At 41.7% G+C, this 22,608-nt stretch overlaps 1 protein-coding gene and 1 long non-coding RNA gene across 2 annotated transcripts in view; one reads left to right on the top strand and one right to left on the bottom strand.

The window, feature by feature from the left end:
- Positions 1-6,384: 6,384 nt before the first annotated feature.
- On the bottom strand, positions 6,385-12,624 carry LOC118853271. The gene is made up of 3 exons (XR_005010672.1): positions 12,539-12,624; positions 12,185-12,436; positions 6,385-7,219 (listed from the first exon to the last, which is right to left on the bottom strand). It is a non-coding gene; the product is annotated as an uncharacterized LOC118853271 (long non-coding RNA).
- An 8,189-nt stretch (positions 12,625-20,813) lies between these two features.
- IQGAP2 (IQ motif containing GTPase activating protein 2) overlaps positions 20,814-22,608 on the top strand; it is a 288,287-nt gene continuing 286,492 nt past the window's right edge. Inside the window, exon 1 of the mRNA XM_036747108.1 lies at positions 20,814-21,132. Within this exon, the coding sequence (XP_036603003.1) occupies positions 21,084-21,132 (49 nt within the window). The 5' untranslated portion in view covers positions 20,814-21,083. The remainder of the gene's footprint in view (positions 21,133-22,608) is intronic.

Here is a 22,608-nt window from a genome sequence, read left to right as displayed (position 1 = left end):
CACTTTTCCAAGAGGAATATCTATTGCTTCATCAAAACAAAAAACAACAGCAACCAACCCCCCTAAACGTTTAAATATTTGTTTTATTGAGGAGGGGGGAGAAGAAAAGCAGAGAGATGATTATGTGAACTTCGTTACAGGTCACATTCAAAACTTGTGGCTTGCCCACTGTTTTACATATAAATACATATATTAAAATAAGAAAAACCAAATGGCCAGTGTCCAATCACAGGGTACAGCCAGTTACGGACCATGGTTTATGGTACAGGTGCTTGCCAAAGAAATACTAGGTAATGTTGTTATCAGCAATGTTTACGGGGGGCCTGTCTCCCTGAAGGAATAGAATGGCAAACAGGCATTCGGCTTCTTCTCAAATAAACAGCTCACCTTTATATGGTGTTTTATGAATTACGAAGGACTTCTGAATACCTTAGGAAGTTAGTACTACATCACCCACATTTTACAGATAAAGACTGAGGCTCAGAGAGCTAACCCAATTTAGTCTGAGATCATGCTTGCATGTTGTGTGTCAGAACTGTGACTAAACTAAAATGATTGTTTTGCTGCTCAGTTGTGTCAGACTCTTTGTGACCCCTTTTGGGGGGTTTTCTTGGCAAAGATCCTGGAGTGGTTTGCCATTTCCTTCTCCAGCTCATTTTACCGATGAGGAAACTGAGGCAACCAGAGTCAAGTGACATGCCCACGGTCACACAGCTGGATTTGAACTCAGGTCTTCCTGACCCCAGGCCCAGTGCTCTATCCATAACATACCAGCTGCCTTAAGATGATTATCTGACTCTAACTCAAAATTTTCTTTTCCCTTACAACACCTGGCCTTTGTTAGGACGTAAATCATCCCCTCTATATTTTATGGGGAAAGTGCTAAAGATAAGACAGAGTGGGATGGATCCTGACTCCCAGATAGTAAAACATTTTATCTGGAAAACTCTGTTCAAGTCCCAGAGCAAGCGCTTTGAAATGAAACTAGGCCAGGCACTGTGGCTCCTATAATCCCTGTTGCTGGGGAGGCTGAAGATGGTGGATCCATTGGGTTCAGGAGCTTTGAGTTGCAATAGTCTGTCAAGTACCAATATGGTGAGGCCCTGGGATGGGAGGGGGCACCAGGCTGCCTAAAGAGGGGTGAACTGGCCTATGGTGAGACCCTGGGGAGGACCTGGACCCTGAATTTTCCCATACATTCCAACAATGCAGTCGCCAGGTGGTGGTTCTCCTGAAGCACAGGGCACAGCACAGTCCTCCTAGATACTCAATAATCCTTTCGATTGTCCTCTCACTGCGGCTCTCCCACCCAGCCCAGACCACTTAACTCCTTTCACTGTTTGCACCTGGGCCCCCCAGGCTATTTACTACTCCTTAATCTCATCCAGATTTTTTCACTGTTCCTTTTTTTGTACATAAATTATCAGTCCCATCCTCATCAAATTTGTACATTCACTAGGATCTCTGCCTGTTCCTGTTGGGTTACAATAGCTCAGATTTACTTAGACTCTAATCCGTTTCTATTGGCATCACAAATAAACTTCTTTACTTTTACTGAAAGAAAGGATGAGTGGTCGAATTCTCTTTAGGCAGCCTGTCTCCTTGCATTTCAGGGTTCCCAGAGCCCCAACCTGCAAATGGGGGGGGGGTATGAGGGGCAACCTGGCCTATGGTAAGACCCTGGGGTGGGAGTGGGACACCAGGCTGCCTAAGGAGGGGCGAACTGGCCCAGAATGGGAACATAGAGCAGGTTAAAGGTTCCTAATTGAACTCCTTGCTTTAAACTTCTCCCCTCTTCTACCTACCCTCTCCATAGCTGCCAAAGGGATGATTCTAAAGCATACGCCTAACAATGTCAGTGGTTCCCCATTGACTCTGGGATCAAGTGTTATCTCATCTTTGCTTAATCTTTTTTTAATTTCTATTTTTGTGTATTATAATGTGTATATTTATTAGTACAGCAGTATAGGTAAATATTTTGTAAGTAAATATACTCAGGGGAGCTATTTTGGCACAGCTGATAAAACAATGGGCCTAGAGTCAGAAAGACCCGAGTTAAAATCTGTAGTTGTATGACCCTAGGCAACTGTTTGACTCAGTTTCCTCATCTGTAAAATGAGCTGGCAAAGTAAATGTCAAACCACTCCAGTACCTTTGCCAACAAAACCCAAATGGGATCAGACATGACTGAACAATGACAATGATAACAAAGTAAGTATACAAATATGGGATATATTGTTTGAATTTTTTTTTTTTACTGATGGGGTACACAATCAAAATTTTGGAGAGATTGTTTTAAAAATTTGGCTTTTTTTGGTTTTTTTGGTGGGGGAGGGCAGGGCAATTGGGGTTAAGTGACTTGCCCAAGATCACACAGCTAGCACATGTGTCAAGTGTCTTGAGGCTGGATTTGAACTCAGGTCCTCCTGACTCCAGGGCCAGTGCTCTACTCTACTCACTGTGCCACCTAGCTGCCCCAACTTGAATTTGTTTTTAACCCATATCACTTCCTTTATAAATTACAAGTCCAATTTCTTTTGAATGCTAATGGAGCTCATTTAGGAGACATTGTAACGTTCTGAGGCTTGATGCAATCTTCAAGCTGTCATCCACCACAGTCTAAGGGATTCCCTCTTCCATTTGGGCCACCTGCAAAATGACATCCATGGCAATGACCTACACTTTGGGGGAGCATGTATCTTCTGTTTCATGCCTCCAGTGATATCAATAATTGGAGAGTAGAGGTTAAATAGTTTCCTCTGTGGTTGCTTTTATCGAGTAACCTTGTGAGATTTTAGCATGTGCATGAGGAGCTGAACTCTGCTGGAGCAGAATCTTTTAGCCTGTGTTGACTCTACTGAGTCAGTCTGGGAGGAGGTCTAATCAAAGAATAATAAACATATTAGGATTTTGTATTCTCTGTACCTTTTAGCCAAAATGTGAATGTAAAGGTCCAGGCCGTTGTAGAAAATAACTTGTGAAAGCTTTCCTGGACTCTCCTCATATTTTCACCAAGGATGTCCCTGATTGTGTGTACAGATCAGTCTCGTGAAGATTTTAGAAAGAAGAGAAAATAACATACAGATTTATAGTTACTGATGTTCTCTCCATCACTATTTTGGGGTAATAAAAGTTATGGGGGGGGGTCATGATTTCTTCTAATCTTTTCATTCTTCCTCTCCCTGAGGTGTCTTGTAAAATAACCCTTCAATATATTCAAGGCTGTATGATATCCAGCATCTAGTATCCTTGATGTGTATTTACTTGCTGCGGTCCATCAACTCTTTGTGATTTCATCCTCTTAGGTGACAACTAGCATGTTAGGGGTTCAAAGTGTTTGCATCCAACAACGTTTCATGTGCTCACTCAATGAGGTTAAAATACATAAGACTTTTCACAATATCTCTTGGTTGCTTTAGTGTTATTTAACTCTCTAAGGATTATAAACTCCTTGAGGAGAGGAATTGTTTATTGCACTTTGCATCACCATAGGAAGTATGTACAATGTGACACAAATAACAGGTATTCAGTATATTATTTGTGGAAGGAAGGAGGGAAGAAAGGAAGGAAGAAAAGGGGGAGAAAGGGAGGATGGAAAGAGGGGGAGAGAAAGGAAGAAGGGAAGGAGGAAAGAAAGAAATTTCTTCTACCTAAAAATGTTAGTACAGAATGAAGATTATTCACAAGAAACTTCAGCTTTTTTCTTTAAACAAAATCACATAATTCCATTTTTTCTCACTTAAAAAAAATCTGTATCTACACTCAGATTGAATATAAATGGCCGAGGTGACATTTGGTATAACCTTGCATCCAACTTCACAAGTCCTATTTTCTGTGATTACAGAATGATCACAGAAATTTTGGAGTGAGACACTAGCTTCACTTCTTATTACAGACACTAAACATTTTCTCTCTTCCCACCCCTCCCCTATAATTATCCACAATAAGAGTGATGTCAGTGTGAAAGAGGAGCTCTAGATGAGGCCACCTCTATGCTTCTGGTATCTTTGTACATGAATCCTGTCCTTTCCCCTCCACTAAAAAGAGATCCTTGAATTCAGAACCTCCTCCTGAAGGCTGGAGGAATTAAAGAAAACATTTTATTCAGAAGCTGTCAAGAGAGAGAGAGAGCAAGCTGCAACAGCATGAGAGACAGTCTTCTCCAAGAATTATTACCCTTTAAGGAAAAAAAAAAGGAGGGAAAGAGCTTGAGAAAGATTACGACCAAAGAGCCCCTTTGTACTTTTGGGTCTTCACAGTGTCAGAAGTTGCTTCCTTGCCCTTTAAGTGAATTTGACCTTGGCATTGTACTTGGGGAGGGAGGGACACTTCCCTGAGCAGTCCTTGGCTCTCAGCCAGGAAGTCTTTCCCTTGATGCCTCAGGTACCTGTGAACTCCTGTACCTTTCCCAGTCAGGGCTGGTGTCACCACAGGATCAGTCATGAGAAACACCCAAATCCTACGCTTTCCTGTAAAGACTCTTTGCAAAGGTGTTCGCTTTGATTAGTTACTGGTTAGTCCTCTTTTTTGCACTCAGGTAACTCTGGTGAAGAGTAACATAAGAATGGTGGGAGGTTATGGTAGCTCCACAGTCTGTTCACCACCTACTCCTACCCTCTCTCTGAGCCCCATAGTTCCACAGAGATTTGGAGCTAAGAGGGTCTTTAGAGATTATCTGGTCCAGCCCTCTGATTTGAGAAATGAGACAACTAAAACCCAGAGGAGATGAAGTGACTTACCCAAAGCCACACAGCTAGATTATGATTATTAATGATAATAATTATTAACATATTTAGTATATATTAATATGATATCATTATAGCTTATTCTTAAATCATGCTTGTTTTAAGATTTTCGGAAGTCTCCTCTCATAACAAGCCTGGGAAAGCTGCATGTAGGATTTTGAGCTGGAAAGCACTTGACTTTAGAGATTAATTTATGCATAGATGAGGAAATGGAGGCCCAGAGAGGTAGGGTAGCCAACAAGCATTTATTAAGCACTTTGTGACAAGTTCAGAGGATACAAATAAAAGCAAAAAGAAAGACTGTCCCTGCTCTCAAGGAGCTTATATTTTAATGGTGGAAGACTATACACAAAATGGAACTGGGGGATAGGAGGCACATTCTTGGGGGTATAGCATCAAAGCCCAGAGAATCAGAAGCAGAGCCAGAAGGGAAATCAAGGTTGGTTGGCCTGGGCCAAAATCGAAGCCTTGGTAGGAAGTCACTAATGGAAGAAGGGGGCTGGCAGGGTGAGAGATATTCCAGGGTGAGAAGCAATAGATGCATGGAGAGATAGATGTTGCTAAACGAAGTTCTAGAGTGAGATGGCAACTGAGGCATGATGGAAAAGTCCAGAAAGGCAGAAGCAGAGCAGGGTCAGGTATTACCCCAGAATTCATGGGTATAAAGCAGCAAAAACCAGGATTTGAACCCAAGTCCTCTGTCTCTGAATTCAGTGGACATTTCACGACACTAGGAAGCCTCTGGGTGCCTGTCAGCCCAGTATTCTTTCAGGGATACCATTACATCTGCCTAGTAAGCTCTTCTGAGGTCTTTTGCAATAGATAGAATTGGCTATTTCCTTTGATAAAATTAATGCTATTTTCTAGCCCAAGTGAAGGGAATTAATTAAACTCATTCTGAACTGAGCCTTTGTACTTTAGGTCCAAGTCTTTGGAGGGGGGGCAGGGCACTTAAAACTTATTTCACTGAACAGGAGTCAGCTCACTCCATTTTTCCTTCTTTCTCTTCTTTACAAGGAAATGAACTATGAAAGTATTAGGGGCTTCTAATCCTTCCCCAGTCAAGAGACTACAGAGTGAGAGTACCCATCTCTTTTGAGAAGAAACCTTTTCCTTGTGATTAGTAGAAATTTATTCACATTGCGCTATCTTAAATTCTGATGCAAAGCAGTAAAATTCTCATTCTCAGGCTACTAAAATTAGAGGGGTACATAATGTTTTAGGGGCAGGTGGGTGGTACAGTAGATAGGATGCCAGCCCTGGAGTCAGGAAGACCTGAGTTCAGATCTGGCCTCAAACACTTACTAGCTGTGTGTCCCTGAACAAGTCACTTAACTCTATTTGCCTCAGTTTCCTCATATGTAAAATGGGCTGAAGAAGGAAATGGCAAACCATTCCAGTATCTTTGCCAAGAAAATCCCAAAGGTGGTCACTATGAGTTGGACCTAACTAGATTGACTAAACAACAACAAATGGTTGCTGTGTTGCTGTGTTTTGTTCTCAAAGATGACCAAAATGACATTACTATGTTGGGGTCAAGGTAAAGTGTACCCAACTGCGGCTGATCAGACTAATATGAGCTTGGAAGGCTCTACCATTGATTGCACACAAATAGTCTATATGAACATTTGGAGTGGAGATGTCTCTAAATTTGCCCATCTTGTGATTCTTTTGAGCTACTGCAATTCTGCTTTGCTCATAGAGCATAGTACCTTCTTGATGAGGGCACGCCATTCTGGATGGTCCTGTGCTAGTGTCTTCCACATCTCACGACTGATTCCAAAGTTCTTCAGGGAGACGTTGAGAGTGTCCTTGTATCGCTCCTTCTGACCTCCACATGAGTGCTTGCCCTGTATGAGCTCTCTGTAAAATGGTCTTTTAGGCAGGCATACATTTGGCATTTGAACAATGGCCCAGCCCATTGGAGTTGTGTTTTCTGCAGTAGAGTTTGAACGCTTGTCAGTTCAGCTTGAGAAAGGCCCTCAGTGTCTGTTCTTTATCTTGCCAAGTGATCATCAGCATCTTCCTAAGACAATTCAAATAGATGTGATTCAGTTTCCAGGCAGGACTATCCAGGTTTCAAGGGCATACAACGATGAGGTCAGCACAACGATAATTCTAGACTCTCAATTTAGTAGGCAGACTAATACCTCTTCTCTCCCACACTTTCCTTCAGAGCCTCCCACACGCTGAGCTAGCCCATAACAATGGGTCCATTGACCTCATCGTCTATCAGCACATCCCTGGAAAGTATACTGACAAGTACACTTTGGTATGTGAACTTATTCACAGAAGTCAAAATTTCTCCATTAGCTATAACCGATGGTTCCACATGTGGATGGTTCAGTGCTGGCTGGTGGAGAACCTTTGTGTTCTTGGTGTTGATTGTCAGGCCAAAATTAGTACAAGCAGCAAAGTATGGATCTATTCTCTGTTGCATCTCAACCCAGAGGCTGCATTGAGTGGACAATCATCTGTGAACAAAAAACCACACACCAACTTTCCCTCTACTTTAGTCTTAGCTTATAACCTTTACAAGTTAAATAATTTACCATCAGTGTGGTAGCTGATCTTGATGCCTTGTTGGTCCTTGTTGAAAGCATCTGACAACATTGATGAAAACATCATGCTAAAAAGCACAAAAAAGCTAAAAGTCACTCCACTGGTGACTAGAAAAGCACCCGCTGTCATGAAACTAACAAGTACTATTTTAAAGAAGCAGTGCGTTATAATGGATAGAGTGCTATCCAGGAAGATTTGGGTTCAAGTTCTGTTCCTAACACATACTGGCTGTGTGGCTCCAGGCAAGGCATTACACCCCTAAATACTCTAGACCAATGGTGTTAAACTCAAAAAGAAACAGGGCTACAAAACCATACCTAGGGATCCCTGAGGGTCTTATATTGACTTAGAAAGCCACACAGATTTACATATCTTTTTTTTAAATTAGTACACCAATATGTTAAATTCAGCTAGAAACTGCATTTGAATCTGGTTTGGTGCATTCAGGAGTGTTGTGGGCCACTTGCAGTGGTGGGCTGAGTATTTGACACTTCTGTTCAGGCAGGTCTCTAAGACTAAATTACAGAGAAATTAATGATCTGCATTGGGAGAGGAAGTTTCCTCACCTGGGAGTTCTCTTTTTCAATAAAATCACAGGTCAAAGCCCTTTCTCTATATAATCTCTTAAATTAAATCATTCAATAAAAAGTCAAATTTTTAGTAGAATTTTTAAATTTCTCTCCTCATGGGAACAAAACAGAAATCCACATTGAGAAATTATATTTGAAGATAATTACATATATTTTACACAAAATCAATGTAATTTTTTCAAGCATAGAAATTGAATATCAATGCTATTGTCACTCATTAATTTTTCTATGTTTGGAGATGAAAATGTGACTGCCAAAGACAAAGCAGGGCTACATGCTCCCTTATTTCTTTGCTTTGCTTTTATTCTCAAGATGGTTTCTTGTTGATGGCAATTTAAAAAGCAATTAAACATATAGCATTTGCAAGTGATTTTTCAACAATTCCTTTGACAATCTGATTTTTTTCAGTTCATTTTCTGATGTTTTATCTTCAAATGTTAAGGAAACTTTGATTTCCTGCTTTCCTTCAAAAAAACTTCACCATGACCCATTATGAGCTTAGCGAGCCTTGCTCTGATCCAAAGCAAATAATGAACCTAGTTTTTAAATAGGGATAAATGCTGGCAATATCTCTTCTCAAAGCCTAATCATTTCTCATTTTTAAAAAATGGATAATCAAAATTTGCTTTCTTTTCATGGGCAGGAACAGACAAACCTGAAGTATTTGATTCATTGTTACCTTTTATAAAAAAGAAACCAAGCAAGAAATGTTTCATTTTTTCCCCATTCAAAGAATTACCTTTATGTAATACCATTATTTATGAGAGGCAGCTAAGAGGGAACAGGACTTTGGGTTAAAAGACCTACCTAGGTTTGAATCTTGGCTTTGGCAATTACTAGGTATGTGACTGGGGGCACATTACTTCAATTTTATCTGCCTCAAATTCCCAATCTGTAAAATGGGGAATAATTATATTTGTACTATTTGCCTCTATAGGACTGCTGAGAGCAAAGGACTTTTTAAATCTTAAAACCTTGAAAGAAATACATAAGCTGGACAGCTTTGAAAGTAAAATGTTAAGTTTATTGCATATCTTTTTAAAAAGCAAACTATATGTAATAGAGATTCACAGCTTCACATATAATCGCCTTCTTTTGTTATGCTGTGCTTATGAAGATGTTATTTTCTTTCTTTTGGTGTTTAAGTACAGAATAACAAAAGTTTAAATAAAAACCCTTTAAGTTCCATAAAACTGTAAGTCATTTATCAAAAGGAAACACATTTAAAAAGCTTTAAAAGCAAAACTTCAAAAAGTAAACTAATTACACAATGCCCTTCCCCCACCCAAATCTCTTGCTGCCTATTGATTGGGTATGGATGAGAGGACTAGAGCATCTTGGAGAGATTCCTCCCATCCAAATGTATGTTCCCTTTGGCCTTCTTCCAGTGAATTTGAGTGTTAGGGTCTATTCTCATTGACCACATTGAATCAGAGTGAAATTCCCCTCATCTCTCAGTTTGTAGGTTTTAAGAATCAAGGACCTTTGGTAGAAAATCTGTGGTTTTAAAAAACCCAAAAAACTTGTTTTCCAGAACTTGTGAAATGCTACTGTAGGTTGACTCCAAAACCAACAGGTGATAGTTGGGTGACAGGTGGACACCGAAGGTAGATAAGTATCTCTGAAAAGGACTAGGCAAGCCCTCACACCAGAGGTGCTGGTCCTCCCTGAATACCCCATCCACCCCTAGCACGCCCAGCAGCCACACCCTGGTAAAACTGTCTTGGCAGATGGACTAAATGAGGTTGAAGGTAACTGACAGGCCTCATACCTGTTGATGAGGTAGGGGGATGTCTACCTCAAGCATGTGAAGACTTTTCTAAGCAGAAAGGGCAGATGAGAACATCTGTTCCAATCTGGTCAAATATCAAAGATGCCAAGGTTATCCACTGCATCCTGGGGGCCATAACCAGTTATCATGATGTCTGTCCTGCCACTAGAGTTAGATGATTCTGGAGGAGAAAGTGACACTGATGACTTTGTGCAACTCTGTCTCACAAATCCAAACCAAGGGCAAGGCTAGACATCATCCGGCAATGTCATTGGTCCTCTTTGAAAATGAAGAAGCAACAACAACCCTTTCAGTAGGGAGAAGGAGTTAGGAATTATTTTTGAAATGAAATAAACGCTAGCTTACAAGACTCTGCAAAATTAGAAATCATTGTTCTGACATATGACACCTCTGGCAGGTCATGCTACTCCCCTAAAGTCTCTATGTATTGTCTCCTTTCATTTGATAGTGAGCTCCCTAAAAGCAGGGACTGTCTTTGCCTTTCTATGTATCCCTAGTACTTACATAATGCCTGTGCTTGAGGTACTCGATAAATGCCTTTTGATTTGACTACATAGTATATCATAGGACTTTAAAGTTAGAGGGGACGTGGGAGGTTATCTAATCCAAGTCCATCATTTTACAGGTAGGGAAGTCCCAAAGATTTCTTTTGGAGAAGGCTCAGATCAGAACTTTCCAGGCATTTTATCAGCAGCTATGCTTTTTTTCTACTACACGGAAACTCATCATCAGCCTGGTACCCTCTTTCCCTTTTCAGCTTTCCTGTTGTGTGTTGTTTTCTCTCATTAGACTGTAAGCTTCTTGAGGGCAGAGACTGTTTTACTTCTTATTTTCATCCCCAGTACTTATCATAGGCCTTACATGTAGTAGGTACTTAATAAATATTTATTAAATTTAATTTAATAGTCTCCCTATTCTTACACCACCCCCACCCCAGACCTAGATGCTTTATCTTGCACAATAAGCACCTTTCCAGAAAGCAACTCCTGTCTAGATGCCCAAAGTAATGTATGATTTATAATGTATGATGCTGGCATCATTCTCTCAGTGATGCTATCTTTTTTTTTTTAATGGTACAGTTACAGCCCCATTTGAGAAAATTAGATTAATCTGAAGTTGTAAAGTAAATGCATCATGAATTAAGAAATTATTTTTCCTATTAAAGTGCTTTTTAGAAAAACATTCATTTATCTAACCTAGGTCACCCAAGTATTTGTTTATAGTTTATCAATGACTGGAGACAGAAAGGCTAAGGGAGGAGGTAAGGGAGAGTAATTGGTTAGGAGTTAACTGCCAATTAAAGATCAATCAAATAAAAACAAAGCATTTCTGAAATTATAATGTAAGTCAATGCAAATACATGAATGATTTAAGAAAATTGATTTCTGAATAGCCTTTTTTTAGGAGCAGTCTGTAGGAACTTTCTTCTAAGAAACTCAAAAAATCTCGTTAGTGCTCATAAATATAGCAAGGAAGCATATAGTACCTATCCCTGAAATCACAGTTAGATTCCCTGGCCAGGAACTGGAGTCTAACTTCTTTCTTCTTTTTGATGGCATCAAAAGGCACTTGGGAGAAAGGAGACAGAAAGTCCTCTAAAATTCACCACTGAGTTGTTTGGAGAGGGCAGAAGGGAGTAAACATACCAGGCTGTTAGTGGATCAACATGCCAGCATTTACAAGTTGATAATATAAGGAGGAAGAGAGCTCTGACCACTGAGGAATCTGGGAAATTTGGGGATTAGCTTTTCCAAGCACTTGGTTTGAGTCTCCTAAAAGGGCTACATTATTATGTATTTTTTTTAACAAAATTTGCATAGGTCTGTGATATTCATTGGTTATCAAAGGGTTTTGATTTCAAGGTCACCAAAAACAACCAAGTGGATTACTTTCAGGTTTACTCCTGTATTTATGAAAAACTTTGAGGCCCAATAAAACACTAGTCTTTAGTTAAACTGAAAAGTACTACTCTCTGTCTCTCTACAGATAAGTATGAATAAGGGATTATTGTGTTTAAGCACTCTTGGGTACTGGGTATATAATCAATTATATACACACAACACAAACACACAACACAAAATCCAGCCTTGTTTGGGCATGCCCAATTCACCTAACATGGAAGTACATCTATGGGACATGTCCAGATTGCCTAAGATGAAGGACTCCTTTTCTCCTACCATACATGCACAGATTTTGCCTCTATTGATTATCCGCCTGAACCTTTAAAACTGGCAAGAGTAGGACTACTGCCTGTTTTTTCCCACCTGATGGCCAGGTAGATGTTTTTTTCTCTTTCCCCTCCAGTTTCTCTAGTACCTTTAAGGGAGCAGAGGGTTCTAGCCTCTGTAAATGGCTCCAGCCCCCAATGATGGTGCTTCCCAAATGTAGAGGATGGTCCCCTTGAACCCTAATTCCCCTTTAGCTACTACAATCAGATTCCCTTTTATAAAGGAATACTTACTTCAAAATGTATAATCACAAACACACAAACTTACTTCCCCAACCAGTGGGAGACATGATCCCTCCCCTTTGCACCTCCTTCTCTGGGGAGGTTTAAGGGATTAGGTTCACAGCTTGGCTTGGCTCCTACATAGAGCACAGATCCAAGTCCAAACCCCATCTCAGGCTCAAGTCCCAGGTATCCCAGCTTCTCAGGGCCTTCATGCTGAACTGTTTAGCTGTCCATGTCTTGTAGAATCCTGGCTCCAACTCTTTGATCCAATGGGAATTACCACTGGTACCTGAAACTGGGAAGGACAAATAATATGGAAGAGAAACCAAACCTCCAAACCCATTTCTCTGAGCCAGAGTAAAAGAAGGAGAGAAAAAGGAAGTCCTTTCCCTTTCACCTGTTTAGTCCATGATTCCCACGATGTGGGTAAACCATGATCTTTACCCTTTGGATGCAGCAGATAAGAGTAGCTGAAAAAAGAACAGCAGAAAAGAGGCTGACCGGTTCAGTTTCGCTAGTTTTAAAGATGCAGGCGGCCAATCCAAGGAGGCTATTTCCACTCATGTGGAAGGGGACATAGAGGCCTCCATGACAGGAAGTTTGGACATGCTCCAAAGGCCTTTCAAGGGTACTCCCATGTTAGGTGAACTGAGTATGCTCAGGTTACACAATATGTGTGCATATGTCTAGATGGAAACAATGTACACATATACATGTGTTTGTATACATATAAGTTTTTATATGCATGTGTGTACACATATACATATTCATGTGTGTGTGTGTGTGTGTGTGTGTGTGTGTGTGTGTGTGTGTGTGTTTTCCTAAATAGGAATAAGCATACTTCGGCCATTCATTCACTGCCCTTCAGGAAACCACTTAACCTCTCTAGGTTTATCCTCATCAATAAAATGAGACCTTTGGACTAGATGGTCTTTAAGGTCCCTTTCTTGATTAATATATTCTGATTTTTAAAAAAAGAATTGAAACATTATTGCATGTTTTGTTAGTTTGAAATTCGATGTGCCACTAAAGCAGTTAAATTTCTTTTTGAAAATCAACAGAAATGTTCTTTGGAGTACAATGTAGTTCCTGCTCCCTGTTAGCTTTCCTTTCTTCCTCATGTGATACGATTTGTGGAAAAAGTGTGAACTCCAAAGAATAGTGATTTGTTGTTCTTCATACTCAAAGAGGATCAATGTCAGGGTCAATGTATAGTGTTTCCGACTGTTAATCAGATCAAAACAGGTCTGGCACAAATTGTCCTTTTGCATATCTCACATTTCTTTTCTTGGTTTTCCTTGTTTTCATGAAGAAGGTTGTCTAACTATTTTTCTTATGCATTCCTCTGTTTGCATTTTTTTGTAGCCCTTTGAGAAGCTTTCTCAGCAGTTGTGGATGTATGTGACCAAGAAAACAATACCATTGGGGAAAAACAAGATACATATCTCTTTTTTTAAAAAATCAATTCATTAATTTTTAGTTATCAATGTTCATTTTTATAAGATTTTGAAATCTAAAATTTCCCCCCTTCTTCCCTCCTCCTTCCCCAAGATAGCAAGCAATAGGCTATACTTACACAATCATATTAAACATATTACCACATTAGTCATGTTGTGAAAGAAGAATCAGAACAAAAGGGAAAAACCATGAGAAAGAAAAAAATCAAAAAAGGAGAAAGTAGCCTGCTTCAATCTGCATTCAGGCTCCATAGTTCTTTCTCTGGATGCGCATAGCATTTTCCATCATGATTCTTTTGGAATTGTCTTAGATCATTGCATTGCTGAGAAGAGCTAAAAGGCAAATATTTCACGAGAAAATGACATGCCGAAGTTGCATGTCAAATGTTTTGATAATAAATGTATCTTTTTCCTTTGTACCTGTGGATCAAGTCATCTATTATAGTTATATAACTATCATATCTATAGCAGCTAAGTAATGCTTTTCGCAAACATTACCATACTCTTTTAAACTTAAAAATGGAAAAGAAATGGCTTTAGCAAATAATCAATTTTTAAACTACAGTACTTTTAAAAAATTGCCTTTAGCATAGCTAGTTGTTTTCCAATGTCATCTTTTGTTTTACATTTTAAAAACCTTTTCATGCCCCATTAAAAAAACATTTTTTCACTAGATGGCTTCACTTTTTATTTTAATGTTCTTGCAAGCACAGTCAGATGGTGAAAATTAAAACTGGCATATGGCCTAGTGTTTATTTGTAGTTGTTCTCCAGTGTCAAATAACAGACAATAGTACAGCCTTTTGCCTCCAAATTTCTAGTCTATGATTTTTGAGGTGAAATGAACTTTGAAATAGGATCATTATAGAGTGACTACATATGGAAACCCTACAGATTTCAGTGCTGAAAATGGAAGTTTATCCTCATAGTTCCTCTTAGTATTAAGCTCTGCCCAGAAACCTTGGACTTGAAGAGGACGTTGAACCTTCACTGATAGATCAGATGATAGCAGGTAGGTATTGCATTGGACTCTCACTATTATCCTAGATCTCTGTTGTTGTTCAGTCATTAGTTATGTCTGGCTCTCCGTGACCCCATAAAACAGCACACCAGGACCTTGTATCCTCCACTATCTTCGAAGTCTGTCCAAACTCATATTTGTTGTTTCTGCGACACTATCTAACCATCTCACCCTCTGCTGTCTCCTTCTCCTTTTGCCTTAGATCTTTCCCAACATCAGGGTCTTTTCCAATGAGTCCTGTCTTTTTCCTGGATCTCTACTTAATTGTAACCTTACTTTCACCTTTCAGCCTTAAAATATTTCCTCTAGACTTGTGCTATATTCAGTCTATTTGCTTTTGTCGTCCATCCGTATCTTGGTTCTTTTGGTTCTTTTTATTCTTTTTAAAGCCTTTAGTATGTATTTCTAAGGGCAGCTAGGTGGCACAGTGGTTAGAGTGCTGGGCTTAGAACCACAGACTCATCTTCATGAGTTCGAATTCGCCCTTAGATACTAGCTTTTCATCAACCTGGGCAAATCACTTAACCTCATTTGCCTCAGTTCCTCATTTATAAAATAAGCTAGAGAAGGAAATGGCAAATCACTCCAGTATCTCTGTCAAGAAAACCCCAAACGGAGTCATAATGAGTTGGACATGACTAAAAAAAATTACTTAATGACAACAAAATGTATTTTTTGTATAAGTATTCATGTGCCTGTATTTTATCCAAAACAATAAGAGCCTAAGATAAACTTTCCCACAGTTTCTACCCTAATTAGGCCTCTGTTTTAAAAAATTCTTGCCTGCTCCCCACCCCAGTTTTCTTTCCTCATCCTATCCCATCCCCCCATCCTCCATCTATGATTGCACACTGCTGCCAGATTAATCTACCAAATCTTCTTTTAATGCTATCTTTCTCCCTTGGTGGTAGTATAGTAGCTGAAAATGTTTGCCATGGCAAATGGCAGAAGAAAATGGGGTATAGGAGTAAATATTCTGTTTGGGGACTGACCTTGGGATTAGGAGGACAGGGATGATATCATATCAAGTAAAGAAAATGGAGTTATGAAGTCACACCATGAGTCTGACTGCCTAATTTTGAAGACAGAGCATAAGCTCGAGTTTCAGAAACCTCTGTGTGTCTTTTATTTAGTTTTACCTCAAAAACCCTGGGTCCCTTTTCACTAGCCACTGACTTGATTTGATACATCATAGAAAGTACAAAAATGGATATTTTCTACTTAGTAGGAATATGGCTGGGGGGAGCAGTTAGGTGATGAAGTGGATAGGGTACTGGAACTTCAGTCCAGATGACTCCTCTTCCTGAGTTCAAATCTGACCTCAGGCACTTCCTAGCTGTGTGACCCTGGGCAAGTCACTTAACACTGTTTGCTTCAGTTTCTTCATCTGTAAAATGAGCTGGAGAAGGAAATGGCAAATGACTCCAGTATCCTTCCCAAGAAAACCCCAAAAAGGGGTCACAAAGAGTCAACACAACTGAAAATGACTGAACAACCAAAACAAGGAATATGGAGAGGATGAAACTTCCACAATCATAGATTGTTTCTCAGCCCTTTGGCTAATATCAAGTTATAAAAATGTCCTTAAATATAATTTCTGTCCATTTCTTTCTTTAGCATACAATAAAATATTTAGTTGTTTAAAAAAGCCCTGTCACTTTCTTGTTTAGTCATCTTCACTAGTTTCCCATTGTTTCCAGGATTAAGTCAAGATTCTTCTTTTATACCAGTGTTCCTCACATCCTCACATTTTGAGTCTAGTTTACCCTGATGTGAATGGTTTGTTCCTACTAGGATGATAAAAACCCCAACCTCAAGACATATGTCCTTCCTCTAAACCTTTACTTTGGTTGTAAAGGTAGAAGGAACGTAGTCCTCTTCTCTACTTAAATCTTACCATTTATTTGAGACCCAACTCAAGTCCTAGAGACTAGTCAAATCCCAGGTCTTCTCTGACAACTCCAATGAAGAATCTAACCCTGAATTTTTCCATCCCCTGAAATCTTCCTGCATTTAAACAACCTTCTTTTAAGAACATTTACAGGTTCCAAAGATCTGACATTTGCCTTATCTTTAATAATTACATTATAAACTCCTTGAGGGCAGGGTTATGGTGCTTATCTCTTTTATATCCCCCAGAGCAATCAACAGCACACACAGAATGGAGATTGCCTTCATCCTTCTCCATACCCAGGTCCATACCCAAGGTCGACAACCTCAGGCTCATCCTGCAGTCTTCATTTTCATTCATCACGTACATCCAATCAGTGGCCAAATCTTTTTACCCTCTTACCTCTAGGATCAAATACCAAATCCTCTCTTTGGTATTCCAAGCCCTTCACAACCCTGCCCCTCCAACCTTTGTGGTCTTCCACCTTACTTCCAGTTGGCTGAGTACTCTTGGATCCAGTGACACTGGTCTCCTTGCTGTTCCACTAACAAGAAACTCATCTCCAGTTGTCCCCCATTCCTGGAATACTTTCCTCATCTTGGCCTCTGGGCTTCCCTGGCTTCCTTCAAGTCACCACTGAAGTCCCATTTTCTACAAAAAGACTTTTGGCAATTCTTCTTAATTCTCATGTCTTCCTTGTGTTATTTATTTCCTACTTACCTCATACTTAGCTTTATGTACATATTTATTTGCTTATTGCCTCCCCTACTAGATTGTGAGCTCCTTGAGGGCAGGGACGGTCTTTTGCCTTTCTTAGTACCCCCAAGGCTTAGCACAGTGTCTGGCACTTGGGAGATGCTCAATAAATGCTTATTAACTATTTCTAACTCCACAACATCCCTCCCTTTCTCTCGACTCACACAGTTTAAACCCTCAATCACCTCACCTGAACTACTGTAATTGCCTCCTAATTGGTTACCTGCCTCCAGGCTCTTCCTCACTCCAATCGATCTTCCATTTAGCCAGCAAAGTGATTTTTCTTAAAGCACTAGTCTGATCATGTCACCTCCCTCCCCCAATAAACTTCAGTGGCTCCCAAGTAACCTCTCTGATCTAATATAAATTCCGCTGTAATTTAAAGCCCTTCACAACCTGACCCCTTTCTACCTTTCCACCCTTCCACCCTCTATACAATACAATCTAGCCAAACTGGCTCTCTTGCTGTTCTCCAATACTCCATTTCCAATACTCATTCATACCTTTGCACTGGCTATCTAATGTGAATGCATCCCTCCTTACCTATTAGAATCCCTGTTTCCTTTAAGACTTAGCTCAAAAACCACTGTCTACCTCTCTAAGCTTTTCAAGGTTAGCTGTTAGTGTCTCTCCCCCCTTCTTTGCAACATACCTTGTAAATATCTGCTCTGGACACATTTTGAATATACATAATATATGTGTATACACACACACACACACACACACACACACACACACTTTGTCACACCCTTTAGAAGGTCCACTCCACTTTGCATCTGCTACACTACCTAGTTTCAATTCCATGGAGCAAGATGCCCAGAGCTGGGTATCACTGATGTCCTGTTCCTCCCTCTTCCCCTCTCCTTTCCTGCCTCCTTTTGTTTATTGTCTTCCATTTTAGATTGTGAGCTCACTGAGGTCAGAAATTGTCTTTCTTTTTATTAAATGTATCCCCATGCATGTTGCAGGCATTTAATAAATGTTTATTGGATAAGAATGTAAGTTCCTTGAGAGAAGGGACTTTACTTTGGTCTTTGCATTAACTCGCCTGGCATATAATAGCACTTAATAAATGCTAGAGTAGGTGTTTAATAAATATAAGGTAAATGAATTATGAGGAATTAGAGCTCTTCCCCAACTGTACTTTGACGGACATATATGAAATCTCCAAAATTAAATCATTGGAAGGACCTTTAAGACCATCTAAGGCCAACCTCTCATCCCATGTAGAAAGGCATCTCTGATTGGTTGTTATCTAGTTTCTGCCTGAATACTACAGTGATGAGAAGTGCATTATGTCACAAGATAGTCTATTTCATTTTTGAAGTGCTCTAATTACTAGGAAGTTCTGCTTTTTAAAACAAAAGAGACACTGAAGCATCTTCATCAGGTGATAATGAGTTCTGCTTTCAGTTACTTCCCAGGTAAGGATAACAACATCAACTCACAGGGTCATTATGAAGCAAGTATTTTGCTCATCTCATAAAAGCTACAGAAATTGAGGTTCAGGTAAGTTTAGTGACTTACCTAGGATCACACATCTAGGACACTGATCAGTGGACATTCAAACCCAGGTCTTCTCTAACTCTAAGGGCTGAGCTGTTTTCATCACAAATCCCTCCACCAGGTTGGGTAGTTAGACCAGATAGTACTTCCTTTGATGCATTGAAGTATGAACCCCAAGAAGAAAATGGATAGCTTCAACTTCCTGACTTTTCAGAGCTTAACAACCATCACTGTTTACTTAAAAAAAAAAACAACCCAACTAATTCATTAATTCAACCAACATTTGTCGTTCAGTGGCCCTTGTGTTCCAGACACCATGAAAGGCAATGGGAAGACAGACAAAAAAAGAAAGTCAAGGAGTTTACAATCTACTGGGGGAAACAGCTGAGTTGTGCAGCAGATAGAATGCAGGATCTGGAGTCAGGAAGATGAGTGTTCTTGAGTTCAAATCTGATCTCAGACACTTACTAGTTGTATGACTCTGTATGATACTTAACCCTATTTGCCTCAGTTTCTTCAATTGGTAAAATGAACTGGAAAAGGAAATGGTATCTTTGCCAAGAAAACTCTAAATTGGGTCACAGAGTCAGACTTGATTGAATAACAAGAAGGGGGGGAAACAGAAGAGAACAGATTAATTTCTATAAAATAGATACAAAGCATATATAAAAGTTTCCTGAAGGGAGAGAGGGCACTAGTAACTTGGAGAGGGAATCAGGACAGGCTCTCCAGTAGCAAGCTGTAGCACTTGAACTAAACTCAGAAATAAAGGGGAATTTAAGGTAGAGATGAGGATTAAATCTTGTTCTTGACCTGTCCCCTTTCTATCTCCACAGAAAAGGGATCTGTTAGGATAAGAACAGGAAAACAAACTCCATTTGCTCTATTCTTTGCTTTTCAGTTTTCTTTGTAAATAGGCAAGGGTTGTTTGCCCTGCAGAGGTAAGAAAACCAGTCTAGGGAAGGAAGGATACATGACCCTGAGAAAGCAGCCAAGGCCTAGGCACATAGGTAGAGAAAGGCCACAAATTACTTCGGATAGATATCATACTCCCAGGCACAAGAGGAAAACGAGCTTGATGAACAAACAAGAGCCACGTAGTTTTAGGCCTGTACAATAACACAGAAGAAAATTTCTTCTGCTCCTTAGGTGAGTGGGTTGTCCTGTGGGGTGAGACCTCCTCAGCTGGGGTGGGGTGACAGTTGTTTGTTTGTGGAAGAGATGAAGATGGGTTTAGTTCTCTGCTGTGTTTTGAATGGTTGCTTGGGGGGAATGGGGTGGAGGGGGGGTGGTTTACAACTTATAGCTACTCTTCAAACAACGAAGACTCAATTGTGGTTCTCTGCAAATCTTACCAATTTACCGGAAACCAAGGTGAGTAGGGTTGTTTCCAAGGGTGGACTTCCAGTTTTAGAGCCCATGGTAACAGTTGCTTCTTCAGCATTAAATAAATGCATCAATCGAATAAATAAAACCAAAACAAAACCACCAAACAAAAAAGTTGACAATTGCCCCCAGAGGGAAAGGAACTAGCAGCTGTTTGTCTCTTGGTAACTGAGCAACATCCCCAGCGAACGAAGAGCCTTCTTTCCTTTGCTGTGTCATTTCTTTTCTTTACGACGTTTCATTTCCACCCCTAAAGCGCCAGAAATAAAAGAAAAAAAAAAAAAACCTTGCTATCACAGAGGGCCCGATCGCCCGCCACTAACAAGCTTTTGTGTGTGCGTGTGTGTGTGTGTGTGTGTGTGTGTGTTCGCGCGCGCAAGGGTTTCTGCCACCATTGCGGTCCAGCTTCCCGCCGGTCCGCCCCCTCCTCCGAGACCCCGGCGGGACTGGGTGGCGGGAGGTGGGGGTAGGGAGGGGGTGTCCCCTAGATTCAGTGCAGTGTTCAGCCATAGGCGGTAGGGGCCGCTGCCCCGCGGCCCCAGCTCCGGGCCTGGGTGTGAATAACGGGGCAGGGTTGCAGGAGAAAGGAAACACGATGGGGGAGGAGGAGGAGGCGGTGGCGGCCGGAGGGAGGGAGGGAGGAGAGTTCACTTTTTCTCCGGGTGTCAGCGCGCAGAGCTGAGTAATCGTTGAGCTAGGCTGCAGCTGCTGGCGCCTAGAAGAGTGCTGGGAGGTAGCAAATCACCTATCTGGAGAAGGTGGGAGAGGCGCAGGAAGACCGACAGCTGCCAACTACGGAGGAGCCTGGCGCCGCAGCCCGAAGCCGTCCCGGGCGCTGTAAAAGCGAGCCGAGCGGAGCTCCGAGCCCCGAGCCGCCGAGGCAGGAGCGCACCGAGACGGCCGCGGGGTCGCGGGCGCAGCGCAGGATGCATCATGAAGAGCTGTCGTCGCCCTTGCAGAGACCTCGATATGGCTGTAAGTGCGCTCGCCTCGCGAACCTTGCGCTCCTCCTTGGAGATGGCTCAACCGCCACGGACCACAAAAAGTAACCTGTGGAAAGGGAGGCTAACTTGCAGAAAGGGGCCCGGATGCGCGGGGAGGAGGGGAAGGGAGGGAAACCCTTTTGCATGGCTGGCAAAGTTGGAAACTGCAGTTGTAAAGCGCCCTGTGGCTTCCTCCTCCCCCTCCTCCCCCTTCCTCTCCTCCTCCTGCCTCTCCCCAACTCCCTGGTTAGCTGATAGAGAGCACCCCAGAAGGGTTGGGGGTGTCAGGTGGGCGGTGAAGTGTCATAGGCAGCTGTCCAGCCTGGGACTGGGGGTCGGGGGGGGTCGCGTTTGGCGGCGCCGTCCTCTTGCGAACCACAGCCACCCCATGCAGTAAGCCAAGGAAAGTTTGTTTGCTGGGGTTGCAGGTGGGTGCTGAGGTCTACCGCCCCTTAGCGGGCTCTCTCCACGCCTTCTGTCTCCACTGATGCCAAGCTATGCGTGGGAAGCAAGTTGGCACTGTCTGGGCAGAGCCGGCGTCTTCTCTCATCTCAGCCTGGGTGGGAGGAGCCGGGCTCTTTCTCACAGGTGTGTGTGTGTGCGTGTTCAAGTGTGCATGCTTGAGTGTGAGACTCTCGGGATGTCTGGTCCCCTCCCCCACACCCCTCCCTTTCGCTGGCCCCCTGCCTGAATTGAGTGGCACTAGGATGGTCGCAGCGGGAGGGCTAGGGCACTTAGCTCCGGGGAACGAGTTTGAGGCCGCGTGACTTGAACGAGATGGTACATGATTACGGAGTGAGAGGCAGCCCTTGGAAGTAGGCTGCAGGAGAAATGCAGCTGATCATGAGTGGATCTGGCCAGATTAGCACCAACCACGTGGCTCCGTGTACTGAGTTCAGAGTCCTAAACATGTGCCAGGAAGTGGTTTCCTTTTTTTTTTTTCTTAAAAAAAAAAAGTGTGTATATGTGGGGGGCGGAGTTGGCCGTATCTCTGAGGGGCTGGGCCCTGATATTTAAGCCCCTGTTGAGGGACGGCCTGGAAGACTAATTCAATCTTTTGCCCAGGCAAAGTACTGCCGCCTTGCTCCGGGTGCGGATACTCGTGGCACCTGTTACGGCATCTGGAATGAGCATTTTAAAAAACTCTGAGGTGTTCAGAACACAGATTTTCACAGACTTGCCCAACTGGGCTCCTAGGCTGTGTGAATCCCCCTTTTCCCCAAGGTGTCCTCTTTAGACAGGAGGGTCAGGAGAAGGAGGTTAATGTGTGTGGCATGTGTGTGGCATGTCAGTCATACAAGGTTCTGTCCACTGGAGGAAAATGCATCGAGTAGTTGATCCTAGACCCTGTTAGTTCTTCAGGTTATTGCAGCACTAGGCAGCAACAGGAGAAAAATAATCAGTTTGCACTTGGGTAAATCACACAGCCTGTTTAAAGTAGGTGTGCGGTTTTTCACATTAACTGATT

This window comes from Trichosurus vulpecula, chromosome 1 (assembly GCF_011100635.1).
Source record: "Trichosurus vulpecula isolate mTriVul1 chromosome 1, mTriVul1.pri, whole genome shotgun sequence".
NCBI classification, from domain to species: Eukaryota; Metazoa; Chordata; class Mammalia; order Diprotodontia; family Phalangeridae; genus Trichosurus; species Trichosurus vulpecula.
This window is presented reverse-complemented; position numbering and strand designations above follow the sequence as displayed.